The sequence below is a fragment of the Balaenoptera ricei genome, chromosome 10 (genome assembly GCF_028023285.1).
Source record: "Balaenoptera ricei isolate mBalRic1 chromosome 10, mBalRic1.hap2, whole genome shotgun sequence".
Taxonomy (NCBI): Eukaryota; Metazoa; Chordata; class Mammalia; order Artiodactyla; family Balaenopteridae; genus Balaenoptera; species Balaenoptera ricei.
In genome coordinates this window covers 86,662,208-86,687,007 of record NC_082648.1, presented here as the reverse complement: position 1 = coordinate 86,687,007, position 24,800 = coordinate 86,662,208, and the positions used below count along the sequence as shown (strand labels likewise).

At 42.5% G+C, this 24,800-nt stretch overlaps 1 protein-coding gene and 1 non-coding gene across 5 annotated transcripts in view; one reads left to right on the top strand and one right to left on the bottom strand.

The window, feature by feature from the left end:
• Window positions 1-24,800, top strand: part of GNPTAB (N-acetylglucosamine-1-phosphate transferase subunits alpha and beta) — an 83,070-nt gene that overhangs the window by 40,533 nt on the left and 17,737 nt on the right. For 3 of the 4 annotated variants that reach the window (XM_059936766.1, XM_059936765.1, XM_059936763.1), the window contains 9 exons: window positions 11,311-11,375; window positions 11,645-11,779; window positions 16,242-16,403; window positions 16,799-16,978; window positions 17,204-17,374; window positions 19,319-19,448; window positions 20,548-20,751; window positions 21,426-22,531; window positions 24,588-24,787. In XM_059936766.1, coding sequence (XP_059792749.1) covers window positions 11,311-11,375; window positions 11,645-11,779; window positions 16,242-16,403; window positions 16,799-16,978; window positions 17,204-17,374; window positions 19,319-19,448; window positions 20,548-20,751; window positions 21,426-22,531; window positions 24,588-24,787 — 2,353 coding nt within the window. The remainder of the gene's footprint in view (window positions 1-11,310; window positions 11,376-11,644; window positions 11,780-16,241; window positions 16,404-16,798; window positions 16,979-17,203; window positions 17,375-19,318; window positions 19,449-20,547; window positions 20,752-21,425; window positions 22,532-24,587; window positions 24,788-24,800) is intronic. The other variant, XM_059936764.1, reaches the window with a different exon arrangement.
• LOC132373880 (U6 spliceosomal RNA) lies at window positions 876-982 on the bottom strand. The gene has a single exon (XR_009505536.1). It is a non-coding gene; the product is annotated as a U6 spliceosomal RNA (small nuclear RNA).

The window sequence follows — 24,800 nt, the reverse complement described above, 5'->3', positions numbered from 1 at the left end:
ATGTCCATGCCACTCTCTCACTTCGTCCCAGCTTACCCTTCCCCCTCCCTGTGTCCTCAAGTCCATTCTCTACGTCTGCTTCGTTATTCCTGTCCTGCCCCTAGGTTCTTCAGAACCTTTTTTATTTTTTTAGATTCCATATATATGTGATAGCATACGGTATTTGTTTTTCTGACTTACTTCACTCTGTCTTACAGTCTCTGGGTCCATCCACCTCACTACAAATAACTCAATTTTGTTTCTTTTTATGGCTGAGTAATATTCCATTGTATATATGTGCCACATCTTCTTTATCTTTTCATCTGTCAGTGGACACTTAGGTTGCTTCCATGTGCTGGCTGTTGTAAATAGAGCTGCAATGAACATTGTGGTACATGACTCTTTTTGAATTATGGTTTTCTCAGGGTATATGCCCAGTAGTGGGATTGCTGGGTCGTATGGTAGTTCTATTTGTAGTTTTTTAAGGAACCTCCATACTGTTCTCCATAGTGGCTGTATCAATTTACATTCCCACCAACAGTGCAAGAGGGTTCCCTTTTCTCCACACCCTCTCCAACATTTATTGCTTGTAGATTTTTTGATGATGGCCATTCTGACTGGTGTGAGGTGATACCTCATTGCAGTTTTGATGTGCATTTCTCTAATGATTAGTGATGTTGAGCATCCTTTCATGTGTTTGTTGGCAATCTGTATATCTTCTTTGGAGAAATGTCTATTTAGGTCTTCTGCCCATTTTAGGATTGGGTTGTTTGTTTTTATGATATAGAGCTGCATGAGCTGCTTGTAAATTTTGGAGATTAATCCTTTGTCAGTTGCTTCATTTAAAAATATTTTCTCCCATTCTGAGGGTTGTCTTTTCGTCTTGTTTATGTTTAAAAAATATGGAATGCTTCACGAATTTGCGTGTCATACTTGCACAGGGACCATGCTAATCTTCTCTGTATCGTTCCAATTTTAGTATATGTGCTGCCGAAGTGAGCACTGGTTTGTTTTGTTTTTTCTTTTTTTTAAAAAAATTTTTGAATTTCATTTATTTTTTTATACAACAGGTTCTTATTAGTCATCAGTTTTATACACATCAGTGTATACAGGTCAATCCCAATTGCCCAGTTCAGCACACCACCATCCTCACCCCCCCATGGCTTCCCCCTTGGTGTCCATACGTTTGTTCTCTACATCTGTGTCTCAACTTCTGTGCTGCAAACCGGTTCATCTGTACCATTTTTCTAGGTTCCACATACATGCGTTAATATACGATATTTGTTTTTCTCTTTCTGACTTACTTCACTCTGTATGACAGTTTCTAGATCCATCTGCGTCTCAACAAATGACTTAATTTCGTTCCTTTTTATGGCTGAGTAATATTCCATTGTATATATGTACCACAACTTCTTTATCCATTCGTCTGTCGATGGGCATTTAGGTTGCTTCCATGACCTGGCTATTGTAAATAGTGCTGCAATGTGCATTGGGGTGCATGTGTCTTTTTGAATTATAGTTTTCTCTGGGTATATGCCCAGTAGTGGGATTGCTGGATCATATGGTAATTCTATTTTTTAGTTTTTTAAGGAACCTCCATACTGTTCACCATAGTGGCTGTATCAATTTACATTCCCACCAACAGTGCAAGAGGGTTCCCTTTTCTCCACACCCTCTCCAGCATTTGTTGTTTGTAGATTTTCTGATGATGCCCATTCTAACTGGTGTAAGGTGATACCTCATTGTAATTTTGATTTGCATTTGTCTAATAATTAGTGATGTTGAGCAGCTTTTCATGTGCTTCTTGGCCATCTGTACGTCTTCTTTGGAGAAATGTCTGTTTAAGTCTTCTGCCCATTTTTGGATTGGGTTGTTTGTTTCTTTAATATTGAGCTGCATGAGCTGTTTATAAATTTTGGAGATTAATTGTTTGTCAGTTGATTCATTTGCAAATATTTTCTCCCATTCTGAGGGTTGTCTTTTCGTCTTGTTTATGGTTTCCTTTGCTGTGCAAAAGCTTTGAAGTTTCATTAGGTCCCATTTGTTTATTTTTGTTTTTATTTCCATTACTCTAGGAGGTGGATCAAAAAAGATCTTCCTGTGATTTATGTCAAAGAGTGTTCTTCCTGTGTTTTCCTCAAAGAGTTTTATAGTGTCCGGTCTTACATATAGGTCTTGAATCCATTTTGAGTTTATTTTTGTGTATGGTGTTAGGAAGTGTTCTAATTTCATTCTTTTTACATGTAGCTGTCCAGTTTTCCCAGCACCACTTATTGAAGAGACTGTCTTTTCTCCACTGTATATCCTTGCCTCCTTTGTCATAGATTAGTTGACTGTAGGTGCGTGGTTTTATATCTGGGCTTTCTATCTTGTTCCATTAATCTATGTTTCTGTTTCTGTGCCAGTACCATATTGTCTTGATTACTGTAGCTTTGTAGTATAGTCTGAAGTCAGGGAGTCTGATTCCTCCAGCTCCGTTTTTTTCCCTCAAGACTGCTTTGGCTATTTGGGGTCTTTTGTGTCTCCATACAAATTTTAAGATGCTTTGTTCTAGTTTCGTAAAAAATGCCATTGGTAATTTGATAGGGATTGCATTGAATCTGTAGAGTGCTTTGGGTAGTATAGTCATTTTCACAATATTGATTCTTCCAATCCAAGAACATGGTATATCTCTCCATCTGTTGGTATCCTCTTTAATTTCTTTCATCAGTGTCTTATAGTTTTCTGCATACAGGTCTTTTGTCTCCCTATGTAGGTTTTTTTTTTTTAGTTTTTATTTATTTATGGCTGTGTTGGGTCTTCGTTTCTGTGCGAGGGCTTTCTCCAGTTGTGGCAAGCGGGGGCCACTCTTCGTCGCGGTGCGCGGGCCTCTCACTATCGCGGCCCCTCCTGTTGCGGGGCACAGGCTCCAGACGTGCAGGCTCAGTAACTGTGGCTCACGGGCCCAGTTGCTCCGCGGCATGTGGGATCCTCCCAGACCAGGGCTGAAACCCGTGTCCCCTGCATTGGCAGGCAGACTCTCCACCACTGTGCCACCAGGGAAGCCCCTTATGTAGGTTTATGCTTTTTGTTGCAATGGTAAATGGGAGTGTTTCCATAATTACTCTTTCAAATTTTTCATCATTAGTGTATAGGAATGCAAGAGATTTCTGTGCATTAATTTTGTATCCTGCAACTTTACCAAATTCATTGATTAGCTCTAGTAGTTTTCTGGTGGCATTTTTAGGATTCTCTATGTATAGTATCATGTCATCTGCTTACAGTGACAGTTTTATGTCTTCTTTTGCAATTTGTATTCCTTTTATTTCTTTTTCTTCTCTGATTGCCGTGGCTAGGACTTCCAAAACTATGTTGAATAATAGTGGTGAGAGTGGACATCCTTGTCTTGTTCCTGATCTTAGAGGAAATGCTTTCAGTTTTTCACCACTGAGAATGATGTTTGCTGTGGGTTTGTCATATATGGCTTTTATTATGTTGAGGTAGGTTCCCTCTATGCCCACTTTCTGGAGAGTTTTTGTCGTAAATGTTGTTGAATTTTGTCAAAAGCTTTTTCTGCATCTACTGAGATTATCATATGGTTTTTATTTTTCAGTTTGTTAATATGGTGTATCACACTGATTGATTTGTGTATACTGAAGAATCCTTGCATCCCTGCGATAAATGCCACTTGATCATGGTGTATAATCCTTTTACTGTGTTGATGGATTCTGTTTGCTAGTATTTTGTTGAGGATTTTTGCATCTATATTCATCAATGATATTGGTCTGTAATTTTCTTTTTTTGTAGTATCTTTGTCTGGTTTTGGTATCAGGGTGATGGTGGCCTCATAGAATGAGTTTGGGAGTGTTCCTTCCTCTGCAATTTTTTGGAAGAGTTTGAGAAGGATGGGTGTTAGCTCTTCTCTGAATGTTTCATAGAATTCACCTGTGAAGCCATCTGGTCCTGGACTTTGGTTTGTTGGAAGATTTTTAATCACTGTTTCAATTTCATTACTTGTGATTGTTCTTTTCATATTTTCTATTTCTTCCTGGTTCAGTCTTGGAATGTTATACCTTTCTAAGAATTTGTCCATTTCTTCCAGGTTGTCCATTTTATTGGCATAGAGTTACTTGTAGTAGTCTCTTAGGATGCTTTGTATTTCTGCAGTGTCTGTTGTACCTTTTCCTTTTTCATTTCTGATTTTATTGATTTGAGTCCTCTCCCTCTTTTTCTTGATGAGTCTGGCTAATGGTTTATTAATTTTGTTTCTCTTCTCAAAGAACCAGCTTTTAGTTTTATTGATGTTTGCAATTGTTTTCTTTGTTTCTATTTCATTTATTTCTGCTCTGATCTTTATGATATCTTTCCCTCTGCTAACTTTGGGTTTTGTTTGTTCTTCTTTCTCTAGTTCCTTTAGGTGTAAGGTGAGCTTGTTTCTTGAGGTAGGCTTGTATAGCTATAAACTTCCCTTTTAGAACTGCTTTTGCTGCATCGCATAGGTTTTGGATCGTCATGTTTTCATTGTCATTTGTCTCTAGGTAGTTTTTGATTTCCTCTTTGATTTCTTCAGTGATCTCTTGGTTATTTAGTAACATATTGTTTGGCCTCCATGTGTTCTTGTTTTTTACGTTTTTTTCCCCCTGTAATTCACTTCTAATCTCATAGCGTTGTGGTCAGAAAAGATACTTGATATGATTTCAATTTTCTTAAATTTACTAAGGCTTGATATGTGACCCAAGATGTGATCTATCCTGGAGAATGTTCCGTGCGCACTTGAGAAGAAAGTGTAATCTGCTGTTTTTGGATGGAATGTCCTATAAATATCAATTAAATCTGTCTGGTCTGTTGTGTCATTTAAAGCTTCTGTTTCCTTATTTATTTTCATTTTGAATGATCTGTCCATTGGTGTGAGGTGTTAAAGTCCCCCACTATTATTGTGTTACTGTCGATTTCCTCTTTTATAGCTGTTAGCCGTTGCCTTATGTATTGAGGTGCTCCTATGTTGGGTGCATATATGTTTATAATTGTTCTATCTTCTTCTTGGATTGATCCCTTGATCATTATGTAGTGTCCTTCCTTGTCTCTTGTAACATTCTTTATTTTAAAGTCTATTTTGTCTGATATGAGTATAGCTACTCCAGCTTTCTTTTGATTTCCATTTGCATGGAATATCTTCTTCCATCCCCTCACTTTCAGTCTGTATGTGTCCCTAGGTCTGAAGTGGGTCTCTTGTAGACAGCATATAGATGGATCTTGTTTTTGTATCCATTCAGCAAGCCTCTGTCTTTTGGTTGGAGCATTTAATCCATTCACGTTTAAGGTAATTATTGATAATGTATGTTCCTATGACTATTTTCTTAATTGTTTTGGGTTTGTTTTTGTAGGTCCTTTTCTTCTCTTGTGTTTCCCACTTAGAGAAGTTCCTTTAGCATTTGTTGTAGAGCTGGTTTGGTGGTACTGTATTCTCTTAGCTTTTGCTTGTCTGTAAAGCTTTTGATTTCTCCATCGAATCTGAATGATATCCTTGCCGGGTAGAGTAATCTTGGTTGTAGGTTCTTCCCTTTCACTTTAAGTATGTCATGCCACTCCCTTCTGCCTTGTAGAGTTTCTGCTGAGAAATCAGCTGTTAACCTTATGGGAGTTCCCTTGTATGTTATTTGTCGTTTTTCCCTTGCTGCTCTCAATAATTTTTCTTTGTCTTTAATTTTTGCCAATTTGATTACTATGTGTCTCGGCGTGTTTCTCCTTGGGTTTATCCTGTATGGGACTCGCTGTGCTTCCTGGACTTGGGTGGCTATTTCCTGTCCCATGATAGGGAAGTTTTCGACTATAATCTCTTCAAATATTTTCTCGGGTCCTTTCTCTCTCTCTTCTCCTTCTGGGACACCTATAATGCAAATGTTGTTGCATTTAATGTTGTCCCAGAGGTCTCTTAGGCTGTCTTCATTTCTTTTCATTCTTTTTTCTTTATTCTGTTCTGCAGCAGTGAATTCCACCAATTTGTCTTCCAGGTCACTTATCCGTTCTTCTGCCTCAGTTATTCTGCTATTGATTCTTTCTAGTGTATTTTTCATTTCAGTCATTCTATTGTTCATCTCTGTTTGTTTGTTCTTTAATTCTTCTAGGTCTTTGTTAAACATGTCTTGCATCTTCTCGATCTTTGCCTTCATTCTTTTTCCTTCTTTTTCCGAGGTCCTGGATCATCTTCACTATCATTATTCTGAATTCTTTTTCTGGAAGGTTGCCTATCTCCACTTCATTTAGTTGTTTTTCTGGGATTTTATCTTGTTCCTTCATCTGGTACATAGCCCTCTGAGTTTTCATCTTGTCTATCTTACTGTGAATGTGGTTTTTGTTCCACAGGCTGCAGGATTATAGTTCTTCTTGCTTCTGCTCTCTGCCCTCTGGTGGATGAGGCTATCTAAGAGGTTTGATGGGAGGGACTGGTGGTGGGTAGAGCTGACTGTTGCTCTGGTGGGCAGAGCTCAGTAAAACTTTAATCCACTTGACTGCTGATGGGTGGGGCTGGGTTTCCTCCCTGTTGGTTGTTTGGCCTGAGGCAACCCAACACTGGAGACTACCTGGGCTCTTTGGTGGGGCTAATGACAGACTGTAGGAGGGCTCAGGCCAAGGAGTACTTCCCAGAACTTCTGCTGTCAGTGTCCTTGTCCCCATGGTGAGCCACAGCCACCGCCCCCCCGCCTCTGCAGGAGACCCTCCAACACTAGCAGGTAGGTCTGGTTCAGTCTCCCGTGGGGTCACTCCTTCCTCCTCTGGGTCCCGATGCGCACACTACTTTGTGTGTGACCTCCAAGAGTGGAGTGTCTGTTTCCCCTAGTCCTGTTGAAGTCCTGCAGTCAAATCCCACTAGGCTTCAAAGTCTGATTCTCTAGGAATTCCTCCCCCTGTTGCCAGACCCCCAGGTTGGGAAGCCTGATGTGGGGCTCAGAACCTTCACTCCAGTGGGTGGACTTCTGTGGTATAAGTGTTCTCCAGTCTGTGGGTCACCCACCCAGCAGTTATGGGATTTGATTTTACTGTGATTGCGCCCCTCCTACCGTCTCATTGTGGCTTCTCCTTTGTCTTTGGATGTGGGGTATCTATTTTGGTGAGTTCCAGTGTCTTCCTGTCGATGATTGTCCAGCAGCTAGCTGTGATTCTCGTGTTCTCACAAGAGGAAGTGAGAGCACGTCCTTCTACTCCGCCTTCTTGGTTCCTCTCCCATTAGCTTTTTTTAAATTTTTTATTTATTTATTTATTTATGGCTGGGTTGAGTCTTCGTTTCTGTGCGAGGGCTTTCTCCAGCCGTGGCAAGTGGGGGCCACTCTTCATCGCGGTGCGCGGGCCTCTCACCATTGCGGCCCCTCCCGTTGCGGAGCACAGGCTCAGCAATCGTGGCTCACGGGCCCAGCTGCTCCGCGGCACGTGGGATCTTCCCAGACCAGGGCTCGAACCCGTGTCCCCTGCATTGGCAGGCAGATTCCCAACCACTGCACCACCAGGGAAGCCCAGCTTTGTTTTTTAAATTGAGGTTTCCTTAAATTAAGGTACTCTGATAACACTTCACCTTAAGAGAAAAAAGAATGACATTATGTTAGCAGTTATTACTCAGTTATAACGTCTATGGAGAGAATCTTGGGTTTATCTCTACTAATTTTATAACATATTGGAGACCTAAAAGATTATAAATTTTGTTATAAGTAAAATTTGTGTTAAACGACAGTCTTCTAAAAGCTGTTTTTGAATTTCCACTTGGGTTTTTATTTGACTATCCTACTATTAAGTTGATTCATTTAGTAAAGATTTGTCGAGCCCCTGCTCTGAGTTGGTTGTTGTTCTAGGCAAACAGCAGAGAAAAAAAAAGGCACATTCCTGCCTTCATGGAGCTTCCATTTTTAGTGGGCCACAAACTCACTCTTTATCATCCTTAGTTTTTGAGATCCAGGATCACAGAATTCTTTGTTAAAGGACCAGGTAGTAAATATTTTAGGCCTTGTGGGCCCAGAGGCAAAATGGCAGATATTATGTAGGTATTTGTATAAACATTTAACCATTTTAAAATGTCAAAATTGTGTTTAGCTTGGGGCCATACTAAATCCAGCAGTGGCTAGATTTTAGACCATGGACTGCCAAACCCTTATCTAGATTAAAAAATTTTAGCCATGTTTGGCATTTTAAAAAAATCTCATTTAGCCTCTTTCCAGTTAATCATTGAAATCTGTTGATTTTTTTCCTTCTCAAATGTGTCATTTCTGCCCCTCTCCCGGTTACCCTTCCACTTCCCTTGTGTCCACCTACTGGACAGTCCTCCTGCAGTCAACCATCCCGCCCTGTGGCCGGGGCCTGCGTCTCCTCAGCAAAATGGTTTTTGCAGTCAAGCTTATCCCTTTGATGTTTAGGAAATGAATTTCCTCCTGTGACACTTGATTTTACCTCTGGACTACATTGACTTTTACAAGGAATTACAAAGTGCCTCCTTACAGCTCTCTCACACTGATTAAATTTATACCCACTGGGATCCTACAGAACTAATGTAATCCCTTTCCTGTGTGACGTTTCTCCTTCTTCCTTTAGCTGTCTCTTAGGGGCTTGTCTGCACCCTAGTTTGCTCTTCTCAGAATGAGCTTTAGTTTCTATCACTTTAAAAGTGTTTCCACTGGAATTGAACATTCTGTTTCAGTGTGGTTCAGTCTTCAAAGAGATCGGGACTCTTCATTCGTGAAGTGTTTATTGAGTGCATACTATGTGCCAGGTACTATTCTCAGTGCTGAAGATGCAGCAGTGAGCAGATGGACAGAAGTCTCTGCCCTCATCAAACTTACATCTTGGGGGGCTTCCCTGGTGGTGCAGTGGTTAAGAATCCACCTGCCAATGCAGGGAACATGGGTTCGAGCCCTGGCCTGGGAAGATCCCACATGCCGCGGAGCAACTAAGCCTGTGCGCCAAAACTACTGAGCCTGCGCTCTAGAGCTCGCATGCCACAATTACTGAGCCCGCGTGCCACAACTACTGAAGCCCACATGCCTAGAGCCTGTGCTCCACAGCAAGAGAAGCCACTGCAATGAGAAGCCCGTGCACTGCAACGAAGAGTAGCCTCCGCTCGCTGCAACCAGAGAAAGCCTGCACACAGCAACAAAGACCCAACGCAGCCAAAAATTTAAAAAATAAATAAATTAAAAAAGAAATTTACATCGTGGCAGAGGGAGCCAGACAATTGATACAATATACAAGTAAATTATATAGTTTGTAGGAGATAAATGCTGTAGAGAAAAATTGAACAGGGGAAATTGAGTGGTAGGGCAGACTCCCCAAGAAGGTGATTTTTGAGTGAAAATTTAAAGGAGGTGAGAGAGCCAGCAACATGAATATGTGGGAAGGAATGATTCTCCATATATTCCTTATATATAAGGTAAGTGGAATAGCCAGTGCAAAGGCCCTGAGGCAGGAGGGTGTCTGACATGTTTGAAGAAGAGCAGCGAGGCCAGTATGGCTGGAATAGAGTGAACCAAGGGGCAGAGGCCAAGAGATGAGCCCAGAGAAGTCACAGGGACCAAATGGTATAGGCCTCAGTAACCACAACGGGCTTCAGCTTCCAATCACAGTGCGGTGAGGAATCAATCATTGGAGGGTTTGAGTAGAGGAGTAATGTGATGTGACTTACGTTCCAGAAGGATGAGTCTGGCTGCTCTGGTGGGAATAGACTGAGGAGGGGCAAAGCTTGTAATAATTCAGGCAAGAAGGAAGGGGGCTTGGATCAGAGTGGTGGTGAGAAGTGGTTGGACTCTGGACATTTTGAAGGTCAGCTCAACAGGGTTTCCTGATGGGTTGGTATTGGGGAATGTCACCCTTCTTACTCTAAGCCCTCTTCTTCTGCTTAAAAGCACAACATTGGGATGGAAACTCGGTATGGCCTGAGCATTACTGACTCATACTGAACTCACTGGCTGCTAAAACTCCTAAGTCTTTTTAAAAATCTTACATGTGCTAATGCTCAAATACCCCTTTTATTTATTTAAAAAAATTTTTTTTCAAGTACTCCTTTTAATTTTTACTTGGTTTGTTGCCAAGTTAAAGATCTTACCTTCGTTTGCAGGAGATTTTATATTGCTAGATTTGACTGACTGCTCCAAACAATCAAGGACTTTGGGGAACCCTTAGTCTGTTACCCAGGATAGTAGCTTCTCTGTCGGCTCCGTGTAAGCCCACACATTTCACAAGCATGCCTTCTGTATCTTCCAAAACTTTGATGGATTGTTGAGCAGACCTATAGCAGACCTCCAGAACCCCCCTCTAGGTTGATTGTGGCTTTTACCATTTTACACCCTCTGATCAGAATTGGTTATAATCCGCCTAACTTGAGATCTGGTCTCCGTGAAATCCACAAAGATGCCATGTGTTGTTTAGCTACCTTCCTGAGATTATGTACAAATACATATTGCTCATCTATTTGAATTGTCTGATTTACCAGTATAGAATCCACCATATCAATGGGGAGAGACAGACAGACAGACGGAGGCAGAGTGAGGTGTGTATCTGATAAATTTACCCATAATGAACTCATGCTCTAAGTGCTCAGTACTTTCTTTAAAGATAAACAGTATATTGTGAAGACTTTCTTTTCTCCAGTGCTCACCAACTGTATTTTTCTGATACATTTGAGACTCTTGCTCAGGATCAGCACCCATCTTGCAGGCTATAATCTGCAGACCCTGCTTTCTGTGCCCATTTTGAGGATCAGAATTGCAGCCTTCCAACCTCTCCTGTTTTCCATGGTCCCCGAATGTCAGCAGGTTTGCTGATCTCATTTGTTCCCATCACTTTAGAACTCTCTCCCAGTAGGGCTGTGTCATCACCCTCCTCACCGCCAACTTAATCTGCTCTAATCACATTACCTGATGAATCTTAGGAATTCACTGTGACCCTGGAGGAACCTTAGGAGAGTCCTAAGTGGCTCCCCGCCGTTAATCTAAATGCCACTGGCCTTGCTTTCAAGGCTCCCTTCTGGTTGCCCTTTTTTTCCTAGTACGCACCACCCCCAGATGTTTTACTCTGGTCAAACAGTTTTGTTTTTTAAATTACACATGTTGAGGTTTGATGTTTGCTTTCTACATTTCTTCTGCCCACATGAGTCTCTCCTTCAGTATTGCAAAATTTAACGTTTAATTGTACAGCAATTTACATTTGTTCCCCTTTTGTTAGATGGGTTAATTTTGTCTCCCCCAACTACCTTTTCTTTGAGACCATGTATTATACTGGTTTAACAGCTTTCAAAATGCCTTGTACATTGTCCTGCCAGACATCATAGTTAAGTATTCATTAAAAAATGCTTGTTTATTGTATTCTCTATTGTAGTTGAAGATGCCCACATTGGAATTTTTAAAGGAAACAGCAGACAGACAGTTTGGAGGGGCTATTTGGTATGTTACTTTAAATTAACTGTATTTTTGCAGTGGATTAGAATAAAAGTATGAGAAATAAAGCTGTTTTACTTTGAGAGACTTTTTAATGTTTACTTTTCCTCTAAGCCTAGCTTTCTAGTACTAGTGAATATCGATTTAAATAATTGTAATATTCTTATTTTGAAGCTTGTGTGATGCAATAGATATTTACTAGTTTTCTCAGCTGTAAGTTTTCACCAGTCTTATGATGTGGAAACTGAGTTGTGTTTTTCCCCTTTTTATTTTAGACAACAGATAAGGAAGTCCCTGGGTTAGTGCTAATGCAAGATTTGGCTTTCCTGAGTGGATTTCCACCTACATTCAAGGAAACAAATCAACTGAAAACAAAATTGCCAGAAAATCTTTCTTCTAAAATAAAACTGGTAAGAGCATAGAAAATAGAGCAATTAGCATAGCACATCCCATTTCATGCGTGCCTCTTCTCTGTGGCCCCCTTTGTTATAGTATAGCCGACAATCGTAAGAAGCAAAGAGGGTCTCAATTCTGTCACAATGTTGTCACGAAGACAGCTCTTTATTTGTAGAAGATCCTCCCTTTTTACTCTTTATTTGGGCAAAATTCTGAGTCTTAACTTGGTTTGTTGGTTTCCCAGACAGCAGCAGGATTCATTTGTTTAACAAATGAGCTGCTATGTGTCAGGTGCTGTTCTAGCTGCTGAGAATGTAGCAGTGGACAAAGCCGACAACAGCCCTGATGGCAGTGGAAGCATGGAAAGAGGGGGTGGGGGTCAGACATGTGGTGGTAGGCACACACAGGCTGCTGTAGACTTACGAAGCGCTTCCACTCACAGAGGGGGGATGCTTCAGAGGTTTGGAACATTTGATAATGTGAAACCTTCATTCATATATAGCTAGTTGAGCAACGAACGTATTTAGTATTTATACTTATTAACTCTTCACGCTTGACCACTGAGGCCATTCGTGAGTTGACTTTGGAGATGGTGACATGTCTTTCCATAACATTTCTTGTTCTCAGAGCCATCTGTCTGATTCATGTAGGGCACAGTCCGTGTTGGGTGTACTTTCCTTTTGACCTTATGCCAAGACGCCTGCTATTCTGTTAGAAACAGTCCAGGTCGTAAAACGTGAATGTTTCTTCTCTCAGACTAGAGGGCATAAAGTTCTTCGCTCAGAATTTGTTAGGCTCTGCTTTTCTTGATTTTACAAAAAAATGTTCTTTAAATTCTGCCACTGTGTTTAGCTTCCTGCTTCTCAGTTCCTTCTCCTCTTGATGTCATTTAACAGTTGGGAGGTGAAAGGATGGAGGTGGAGGTAGTGGCAGGGAGAGCTGTGACTCGGGGAGGGGCGGTTATTTAGTTCATGTCTGGACCATGTTTTCTCTCTGCTGGTCAAAGTTCTCTTTAACTTGTTTCCTTTTCCCCTTAAGTGTTTCACTGTTTTAAGATACATTGTATTACCTTTGTAAATACCATGGTAATATGAATGACATTTATGCTTTTTCTTTTTTTCATATTTTCCTCCATAACTTTCTTTATGGTACCTGGAAGTATGGTGATGCCCGGCTAGATTAGGGTTGAGTTATTCCTTAATCTGCAGTTATTTTAAAATAGATATTATGTTCCTCCTTCCCTGAATTATTTTTAGTATGGATCTGGGCAGATAAAACCATAGATTAGCATTCATTTCAGCCAATGTGTATTTGGCTTCTTGGCTTCCTAGCTGTTGGTTCCACAGTTACAGACGTATGCGTATCTGTACTTTTGACCAGCGCATCTGCTGCTAGGTGGGCGTGTCCTGCCAAAGATCGCCAGCCCAAGTCGTGGTCACCCCGCAGCAAACTAGTTTTTGGGCAGTGTGGAGTGGTGTGTGCCAGGAGACGCTGGGGGCGCAGGAACTTGAATTGGGCAGTAGCACCACCAGGCTCGGTTCATGGGGACGCCCCCTCCTCCGTCATTCACCCGGTTGGAGGTTGATCTGGATTCCCCAGACTTGTCTTTGTGGAGGCCGGCACCTCCTGGGGGGTACAGCCAATTATTCACAATGTGCATTGCAGCTCATTGTCACAATGCCAGCACCTGCGATTGGCTTCAGGGATGAGGACTTCTGATTTTTGGAGGCTAGAGAGAAAATGAGAAAGAGGAAGCACAGAAGGAGAGTGTCAGTATTCAAGCCTGGTTCTCCAAGGGACTCTCTTTCCTTGGGTCCCACTTCCTGGTTCTGTTATGGGCACCCTGAGAATGAAGTTTCCAGTCATTGGGTTCCCAGTCCCTTCAGTGAGCGTTGATTGAACACCTGCTGTTGTGCCAGGGACTGTGCTAAGGATAACTGAGTGACTAAAATCACTTAGTGTTTGGGTGTGATCGCTTCCAAACAAGGTGTTTATACAAAGTGCTGGGAGAACATGTGGGCTTCGGTTGTACTGCAGGCAAAGATGGCTTTGCAGAATAGGAAACATTTTGGCTGGGGCCGTGCACAGAACAGCCGTTCTTCCAGCAGAGAAGCCAGTGGGAAAGACCTTTCTGAGAGGAGGGAACAGCTTGAGCAGAGGGCTAGGGGCTTGCAAGTAAATGGCCTTTTCAGAGAACCAAGGCAGCTGTTCCAGAGACCAGAGCCCAGGTGGGGATTTTCCTGATGCTGAGACTGGGAAGTTAGGCTGAGGCCAGATTGAGAAAGATCCCCTGGTGAGGAGCCCGGACTTTATCCTGGAGGCAGAGAGCATCTTGAGGAGGAGGACCGGTTCAGTTCTACAGAACACGGGAGGGGAAGGTGTAGCAGGTAGACATTAAACAAGAAGCCGGAGGCAGGGAAGCCAGTTCAGCCACTGCTGCCGTAGCCCAGCAAGACACTCAGGTTCCACAAGTGCCTTGGCAGTGGTGCCAGTGACGAGAGTGGTTCCAGAACCATCTGAGAGAAACCTTCAGCACGACCTGGTGACTTACTAGCTACTGGAGGAGATGGAAGGGGAAATGAAAGGGGAAGTGGATGTGACCAGTGAAGATGGATGTGGTGGCATTAACCACACTCAGAGCTTCATGGGAGAAGCGAGATTTTCAGGACACTGAGAGCTCAGTTTGGGGTGTTACATTGGAGGTGCTTTGTGGCATGTGGGAGGGAGGGCCGTTAGACATTGGGCTTCAGGACCTGAACAGCTGAACCTCTGTGCCCTCCCAGGCTCCTCCAGGGGGCCTTTGCCAAGGCCTGTGGACCCCAAGCCACCTAGCACTCAGTTCTGTCCCAGAGACCCTGGCCGGGCTGTGAGCATCTCAGGACAGGTGCTGCCTACTCATCTTGTGCCCTAGTGATCACTTTAGGAAAATGTCTGAAATTTCAAAATAGTTTTCTAGAATAAAAGCAGCTTGGATAGAAGAGATTAATTAAGATAAGGGTATTTTCCGAATAAATTTAAAATTAAATTAGGATATTAAAGGACTACATTTATTTATCCTAGAGTAGTGATTTTTGCACTCCAGGGAGCCCTCCAAGGATCTGTGGGAGGAGAGGCGGGGGGAGGGCAGCGAGACTGTTAGGGACCCAGATAGAACAGACAGAATGTTTGCCCTGCATGGCCCGCCTCCCATCCGTCCCCTACATAGCGAGGCAGAATAGTGACGGCAGTGAGAGCTGACCTTGGGTGAGTGCTTTGTGTATACCGGCCACTGTTAAGGCGAGAGAAAGTAATCAGTCAGGAAGACAACACGTGTGCATGCACACACACACACACACACACACACACAATTTGCAGTAAGAGTTAATGCCTACATAATAAAAAGGGGCCTACATAAACTCTACTTTTGGCCTATATAAACTCAGGAAGCTTTGCAAGATGAGCTAAATATAGTCATGTAGCATATACAAGAGACCAGAATGAGCCCAAAGTAATTTGTTTGCTCTGTTTTATAAATTAAGAAAGAAGGCTAAAAAATTAAGAAAGAAATTGGCCCTATTAGAAGAGCCAATTCAGCAGAAGGATGTTGCTGTCCTAGATGACTGGATTTCAACCCTCTCCCTGCTTTTTAAGCTCTGAAAGCCTCTTTTCACAGGAAATTGTATGATACAGAGTTGAAACAAAAAACGTACCAAGGGTGGTGTGGGCTCTGGTCAAGGTGGGGAAGCCTGCCTGTAAGACATGTTGGTGCTTGTGATGTTCCCTCCTGGATTTATGGTTGCTTTGAAAACGTTGCCTCTCAAGGTGGTTTTCCTGTGGAAGCACTTCAAGCAGCCCTGCCAGGACACCCGTCGTAGGTGTGGGCACGAGAGCTGTTAGACACCTGCTGGCAGGTGTGCTCTCCACCAGTGTTCAGCGAAGTTACCTTGCAGGGCTTTCCCCAGTGTAGGCAGATGGGTAATACTCTAGAACAGAGGTCACAAACTGGTGACCAGGTGTGTTTTGTTTGAATGCATGCCAATCAAAAATATTTGCGCTACCATTGAAAACCGGGAGATTTCATGTAACACTGGGGATTCTGGCCTCTCCAGAGATCTGGCAGCCTTTGTCACTATTGACTAGTGGCTGCAGTTTTCAGATGGGGCCTGAGATGTCCCATTTGCCAAAGCCCCTGACTCCCTCTTGTTTCTAAATACTTGGTCGATTGCATCATTTGGGAAATGTGTCTGGCCTGTTTAGGTCTTCTGTTTTTGGTGATACTGGCTTACTATTCCATACATGTATGTGAAACTTTTAATCTTTTAAATGTATGTGATATACATTTAATATGTACAATATATAACATATAGTAGAGTACACAATATGTAGTATATATATGTATTGTATGTATTTAAAGATCAGGGATCAAATTGGGAAGTTTAAGGTGTCTCTTCTTTGTTGTTCAGTTTTTCCACATGTAACCCTCTTGTTATTTTATAGTTGCAGTTGTATTCAGAGGCCAGCGTAGCACTTCTAAAGTTGAATAACCCCAAAGATTTCCAAGAACTGAATAAGCAGACGAAGAAGAATATGACCATTAATGGAAAGGAACTGACCATAAGTCCTGCATATTTATTATGGGATCTGAGTGCCATCAGCCAGGTAAGGGATGCAGAGATTGTTTTAGGACCTGAATTGAGGGTTTTGATTATTAAAGATTTATGAGTCACTATATTAGAAGAAGGAAGAGGGCTTACAGAGAGGTGACTTGATTGGCACTTCTCTAATTTTCCAGTCGCCGCCATTGGTTAATACTAATTGAAGTGACCTAGAATCAGATCCAAGAAATTTTTCTTCAAAAAATGTGTGAAAGAAATGCTGTTTTTGTTTTGTTGTTTTAAATATGCTGAGTGTTTTGCATTTTTTGTAATGTTTAAAAGCTGGACACGGTCTTTGGAAGTTTGCTGGCGCTCCCTGAGTGCAGAAGGGACAGTTGGGAGGGGCAGGTGTGACTTAGGGGCATTTTACATCTTTCTGTGCCCCGTGCTTTTTCTCAGTCTAAGCAGGATGAAGACGTTTCTGCCAGCCGTTTTGAAGATAATGAAGAGCTGAGGTACTCACTGCGATCTATCGAGAGGCACGCGCCGTGGGTTCGGAATATTTTCATTGTCACCAATGGACAGATCCCATCCTGGCTGAACCTCGATAATCCTCGAGTGACAATAGTCACACACCAGGTAGCGACTCGCCATATGTCACAAGGCTGCGGTTCCCCGTTCTGTCTTTTGCTGTTCTTTGTCTTGTCGCTGATTTCATCCGCTTACCCATCTCACCTCCATTTCCACCTTCCTTTAATCCTTCCATTCGCCTCCCTCCCTCCCTTCTTTCCAAAAACAAAACAAAACAAAAACCTCTCATCCGCCTTCTCTCTCTTTCTCTTTTTTTTTTTTTTCTGTTAAAAGGATGTTTTTCGAAATCTGAGCCACTTGCCTACCTTCAGTTCACCTGCTATTGAAAGTCATATCCATCGCATTGAAGGGCTGTCCCAGAAGTTCATTTACCTGAATGATGATGTCATGTTTGGAAAGGATGTCTGGCCGGATGATTTTTACAGTCACTCCAAAGGTCAGAAGGTGAGTAGCTAAGAGATGCCTGGCTTAGAAGTCACTTAGAAGTTACAGACAGGAAATAAGGAAATCAGTATATATACCATATTCAAATTTGATCAAACAAGCATTTTTGAGTGTTAAGCTCAGGAAAGTTAACAATCAGGGAGTGAGAAAACTACAGTGGGAACTTTGCTTCCCTATATTCTCACCCAGGACCCACCCTCTACATTTGCTACTACAGCAGCAGAAAAAGCAAATAACTGTGAAACACAAAATCGTGCTTACCATGTCAGCAAAATGCCCAAGATAGAAAGCTCAAAGTAGTGCTTAAAGACAGAGCTGAAATTTCATTGAAGGCAGCCGGCCCCACTCTGGCTTTGAGGGGCAGGATTGGGAAAGTGGTCATGAGCACAGATGTGGGTGCCAGCTGTGTAGCACTGTCCTGGGTGATGACCTGGCCTCTAGGTTTCCTGTCTGTGTACTGGGGGGGACAGGAAGACCCTGGTAGTGTTGTTAGAAGGGTTCAGTGATCAGTTGGAGCTTGTATGAGCTTGTAAGTTCTAGAACTCTGTTAAGCTATGGCTTGACAGGGGAGACAGACAGAATCAGTGACTGTGTACAGCGATTTCCGTGCCAGTAGGTGTGCCCTGGGTGCGAGGAGTGGGAGCGCCAGAGAGTGAAATCACACTGAGATAGGGATTGAAATGAGCTTGGAAGAACAAGTAAGAGTTAACCAGATGAAGAAAGACCTTCCAGATAATTGGACCATGCAAAGATATGGAGATTTTAAAGGGGAATGCATTTTTCAAAAATGATTTTAATTTAGAAAGCAACCGTGTACCATGTCAGTTGTTTTGAAAGCAGACAGGTTCACAGCTCAGAATGCTGTGCTGGTTAATTCATCACAGGACCTCACGTATAAGGATATTGAGAGTTCATCTGCCCCCCTTTTCAGCCTTGAGACGAGACGGTGCATGAATCTGCTTAGGAGTTGACAACAGTGTCACAGAAAAGCAGTGACTTGTGTGCGCACTTTCCACCTGCACGCTTTTTTTTGTTTTACTAATTTTTGGCCATGGTATTCTATTTATTTATTTATTTATTTATTTATTTTTGGCTGTGTTGGATCTTCGTTTCTGTGCAAGGGCTTTCTCTAGTTGTGGCAAGCGGGGGCCACTCTTCATCGCCGTGCGCGGGCCTCTCACTATCGTGGCCTCTCTTGTTGCGGAGCACAGGCTCCAGATGCGCAGGCTCAGTAGTTGTGGCTCACGGGCCTAGTTGCTCCGCGGCATGTGGGATCTTCCCAGACCAGGGCTCGAACCCATGTCCCCTGCATTAGCAGGCAGATTCTCAACCACTGCACCACCAGGGAAGCCCCACCTGCATGCTCTTGAACTCACATTTAAGTCTGGCATGTTGCTGCTTTATTTCAAAATAGATCATTTATAAGACCATGTTGTAAGACTGACCCGTAAATTGAGTCCTCGTCTGCTTTCCTTGAGCAACGGAAAAGAGTAAACATGCCAGGTAAGACCCATCAGCAGGGCAGGACTGAGAAACTACCACAGGATGGCCCTGAACGCAGACCTTTTCTAGAGGCTCAATTTGTTTTGTTTTTCTGTTAAAGGAATCCTAACTTAAGAATAAAAAGTGTCCGGGGACTTCCCTGGTGGCGCAGTGGATAAGACTCTGAGCTCCCAATGCAGGGGGCACAGGTTCGATCCCTGGTCAGGGAACTAGATCCCACATGCATGCTGCAACTAAGAGTTCACATGCCACAACTAAGGAGCCAGCAAGCCGCAACTAAAGAGCCCGTCTTCTGCAACTAAGATCTGCAACTAAGACCTGGCGTGCAACCAAATAAATAAATAAATAAATAAATAAATAAATAAATAAATAAATATTAAAAAAAAAAAAAAAGTGTCACAAACCGGAAACCACTTTATTTTCCCTCTGGTTTTATCGTAGGTTTATTTGACATGGCCTGTGCCAAACTGTGCTGAGGGCTGCCCGGGATCCTGGATTAAAGACGGCTATTGTGACAAGGCTTGTAATAATTCGGCCTGTGATTGGGATGGCGGTGATTGCTCCGGTGAGGGTGTGTTCAAATGTAACTTGTCCATGTTGACAGAATTTTTTTCATTTGTCGTCATTATCAACCATGTACAGTGACTTAATTAACCATTTTTCGTGTATTGAAACAATCATCCATAGACTCTTTGGAGGTGATGACTGGTGTCCCCATGTGGCCCAGTTTATTCATATTGTCATTGTTCAGGGCATTTTCCCACATGACCCTGCACTTGAAAGTGTCTTCTATTATTCAAAATATGAAAATCAGTTATACCCTTAATTATGTGAGCTCGAGAGCAAGAATCGCTCTCACTGGTTCCTGTCGGAGCTCATGGCCAGTGGCCCCTAGAAGCACACTGCTCCAGGTCAGTGAGGGACTAAAGAGATGCGGAAGAAATAAACATCTCCTCTCCTCGGCATCTCTCCTCCCTTTCTTCTACACTTACATTTAGACTTGTTGAGGATAACAAGTTTTTACATTTCTTTACTGCCTTTCAGTTTATAAAGCATCATCCATTATCCACTTGAATTTCTCAATCACCAAAGAAAGGAGAGTAGGTGCACAGATATTATCTTCCTCCTACTCCATTTGAGGAAACAGGTTTGGGAAGGTGTTGGAAGAAACAAAGCTTGTGTTTCAGTCAGCTCTATCAGAGGCACACTTGAAAAATACGAACCGCTGCAGGGAGAGAACGTAGATGTGCAGGAGAGTCTCTGGAACCCGGAGAGCTCGGGGACAGAGCAGTGACACTTGGTCACGAGTTTATTGCCGATGTTGGGACATGTTCTTGTCAGTCCTGAGAGTCACAGTCTTCAGAATAATCTGATTCTCCATACGCATCTACACGTGCCCCCTTGAGCACATTTGAGGCCTGTACTTCTGGGATGCACATATGGTAAGTGCCGAGGCCTGGTCATCCCACAGCCAGTCCACTGGCAACTGATGCCCCCTTTTCAGTTTGCCTCTTTTTAAGCTACGTAAAATCTTCTGTGAAAGAATGGGGTGAACCTTTCCTGACTGAAATTCATCCATTGGTCTTGAAAACACAGCTGAGAAATAAGGAACTGGCTTTTTTCCAAGACTGTAAGCACAGCAGGATTCTGTTTTCCTCCTCCCCCTCCAGGTAACAGTGGTGCGGGTCGCTATGCAGGAGGAGGTGGGGGCACCGGGGGCATTGGAGTCGGACAGCCCTGGCATTTCGGTGGAGGAATAAGCGGCGTCTCTTACTGTAATCAAGGATGTGCAAATTCCTGGCTCGCTGATAAGTTCTGTGACCAAGCCTGCAATGTCTTATCCTGTGGGTTTGATGCTGGTGACTGTGGGCAAGGTATATTTATTGCCATAAAAACGTATTTAGGATAAGGGGATAACAATCTTTCATAAATAGAGGGGTTTGGATCATTTTTGTTACTTAAAGTAATAATTCTCTAGGTATCCCTTTCCCAGCCTTGCATCCAAACTAGTTGTGAGTTACAAGAGGGCACAGATCTTTAGACAACAGGAGACACGGAAGCTGCATCTTTTCCTGTTATTGCTCTAGTCTGATTTTTTTTTTCTTTTTTTAGTAAGCAGATTTATTTTAGCAGATTTATCTTACATAGTGAAGGTTTAATTTGGGAACAATGAAAGGAGACCAATAATTCATTAAATAAGCTTGGTTTGAATACTGGATCTTGTTGATAGCTTATTTATTAATGGCGGTCCTTTTGGTCAGAAAGTTGTCTTTTTTTCAAATGGACAAAAAGATGGAAGTTGACCATTGGAATTCGCTGTCCTGAATCGTGCCTTGTCTCCGTAGTGAGTCAGCCTCAGCATTCCATGTCGATGATAGTGATTGCTTCAGAAAGTAAAAATGAGCCCTATACCAGTAGCTTTTGTGTTAGAATTTCTGATGATTTTAAAGTCACTCTTAGAAAGTGAAAACTCAAACCCTAAGAATTAAAGGAAAAGGGGGAAAATGCATAGTTTTTTTAAAAATCATGTTTGTGTTTTTTCCTCTAGATCATTTTCATGAATTGTATAAAGTAACTCTTCTCCCAAACCAGACTCACTATGTTATTCCAAAAGGTGAATGCCTGCCTTATTTCAGCTTCGCAGAAATAGCCAAAAGGGGAGTCGAAGGCACCTATAGTGACAACCCAATAATCCGACATGCTTCTATCGCCAATAAGTGGAAAACCATCCACCTCTTAATGCACAGTGGAATGAATGCGACCACAATACATTTTAATCTCACGTTTCAAAGTACAAATGATGAAGAGTTCAGAATCCAGATAGCAGTAGAGGTTGACACAAGGGAGGAGCCCAAACGGAATTCTACGACCCAGAAGTCTTACCAAAGTTTGGTTAGCCCCTCAGCACTTCTTCCAGAGGTGGAAATCCTGTTTGAGGATATCCCCGAAGAAAAACGCTTCCCCAAGGTCAAAAGACATGATGTTAACACAACAGGAAGATTCCAAATGGAGGTGCAAATTCCGCTGGTCAATATTTCACTCCTTCCAAAAGAGACCCAGTTGAGCCTTAATAACTTGGATTTGCAGCTAGAACACGGAGACATCACCATGAAAGGATACAATCTGTCCAAGTCAGCCCTGCTGAGGTCGTTTCTGATGAACCCACAGGATGCAAAGTTAACAATAAATCACCCTCTAATGACAGAGCAAAGAAATGACAGTTTGGAGGCCCCACTGGAAAAACAGGTTCACAAAAGCATCTTACCCAGCAGTTTAGGAACATCTGAAAGATTCCAGGGGTTATTGCCTTTTCCAGCAGTGACAATGACAGTGAATGGCCACTCCCAGAGCCAGACTCCACCCCTGGACTTAGAAACCAAAGCAAGATTCAGGTCCAAAGCTGTGACCCCAAAAGTAGGAGGTGGAGGTGTGTCAAAAGAAAAGCTCTCATCTCTGATTTTCCCACTGGAAAACAGGGAGACAGAAAAGGTAATCACAGGGAAAGAACAAGAGAAGAACAGAATGGAGGAAAACGCTAACAGTTACCTAGGTGGTAATGAAGTATTACCTGGAAGAAAACTGCAACATTACACAGAGAGTTACCTGGGCTTTTTGCCATGGGAGAAGAAAAAGTATTTCCAAGATCTTCTTGATGTAAGTTACATCCAGCCTTATTCTTTCCCATGCTCAGGAAAAATAAATAACCTTGTAAGTGGTAGTGATATAATAATAGCTACCATTTATTCAGTACTTCCCTGTGCCCGCCACTGAACTCAGTACTTTTCTTACGTGGTTTCATTTAATTGTCCCAATAATTCTAACAATAAAACTACCTTGTAAGGGTCTGCTATCATTGTGCCCATTTTGCAGCCTTCACGTGAATGGGTAAGGGATTTAGCCAGGGGCATACCCTGCGTCTATAGTAGGACAGGGATGGTATCTTTACTTGGCAGGTTGTGATACCAGAAAACGCTTTTGCATACCTCGTGCAGTCAGATCTCATATTTTTCAAACTTTACTAATGAAAAACCGGAGAGGCAGATAAATTCATTAGCTTTCCCGACATCACAACAGCAGGTGAGGGTGAGCCAAGCCCTCTCCCTCCTGTACCACGGCCTCCACGGTGCCCTGGGGTCCTTTGTACATCTCACAAGTGCCGTCACTGTGCCGACTGCCGGGGAGTGCAAGATGGTGAGAACAGTCGCTGCTCTTGGAGACTCAAAGAGCAAGCTGGGAGGACAGATCTGTGGGCAGATAATTGTGGCAGTGTGATGAGTGTCTGCTGAAGTGTGGACAAGGAGTCCGAAGGGAAGATTCCCTAACTCTGCCTGGAGGTGCTGGGGGGAGGCATCCAGGAGGACATGCCCTGTGAGCTGACCTTTGAAGGGTGGGGCTGGATCGTGACCTAAGCACAGCCGTGAGTGGATGCTGGGCTGGGGGAGAGTGATGAATAGGGGCGTTGTCTCATTCCTCTCACGGCCTTCAGGAAGTATCTTGTCCCTGACACAGTAGCGTTTACTAATTGTTAAGCGAGGGGATGCAGAGTTCTTGCCTACATTGATTTCCTCATTCTCCCCCGCTCCCTGCTTTTTAAATTGCAAAAGCACTATAGGCTAATGGTTAAAAATTGCAAGCAATGCAAAAAACAAAAAAAGCAGTTAAAAAAAAAAAAAGGGAAAGGTCTGTCTCCTTCCTTCCTTAATCTCCTTACTTGAGACAGTCACTATGAATATGTAGTTTGGTGGGTATTCTTCCAGTATTTTTCTATAGATATGCAGACATACAAACTATATAGTTTGTTTTGCAGCAGTGAAGTTATATATATTGCTCTGCAGTTGCCTTTGATGTGGTAGTATGTGGGCAAATTGCCATTGTTTTTTTTAACAGCTGTAAGTTGTTTCCAGTGTTGTGCAAGTACAAATACCTAATGTTGCAATAAATATTCTCGTACATATATCTTACTCTTGAGGAAGTTTTATTTCTGTAGGTAGAATTGCTAGGTTAAAGGGTCTATTGCATATAAAATTTAACTGTCTCTTTCTTAAATATTGCACCCCTTCCTCCTTCCACAAACAGTATGCAAGCGTGCTTGTTTCTCCACAGACTAACCAACAGCAGTTAATAGCATCTATATTTTCATCAGTTTGAGAAGCAAAAATATTTCATCTTCTGTAAAGTGTGTTCAGGTTCTTTGCCAATATTCTTTGCCCATTCATTCAGTTTCGCCTCTTACTGGTTTTGATAGGGTTCCTTACATTTCATAATATTAACACTATTACATAGTGAAACCAATTTTGTATTCTAGTCTTTGTGTTCAGAACTCAAGGACTTGCTGCTTTGATGTCACCAGTAGAAATAACTTGATACTGAAAGCACTATCAAATTTACTATAAATCAATTACATATTGCATTGAAATTGGCTATGAAATCTCATGATCAATGACTAGTCCTTAAAGAGTACCCTAAAAGCAGACCTCCACCCCACAGCTGTTGTGCTCAAGCCGATGTTGGCGATACTCTCACTGAAATCCAGTTGTGTCCTGCTCTTAGGATGCTTGAGGAGACCTGTTAGTGCTCGTTTCATTTGCCCCTCAGGACAGTTAGTGACTAGTTATTACCACATTACATAAAGTAGTACTTCTGTCTCTTGTTAACACAGGGCACCTGTGCACTAAACACAATGCTGTGTTGTGTGGAATTCTCTTTTCAGGAAGAAGAGTCACTGAAGACACAACTGGCATACTTTACTGACAGCAAACACACAGGGAGGCAACTAAAAGATACGTTTGCAGATTCCCTCCGATATGTAAACAAAATTCTAAATAGCAAGTTTGGATTCACGTCTCGGAAAGTCCCTGCACACATGCCTCACATGATCGACCGAACAGTTATGCAGGAACTGCAAGACATGTAAGTCTTGCTT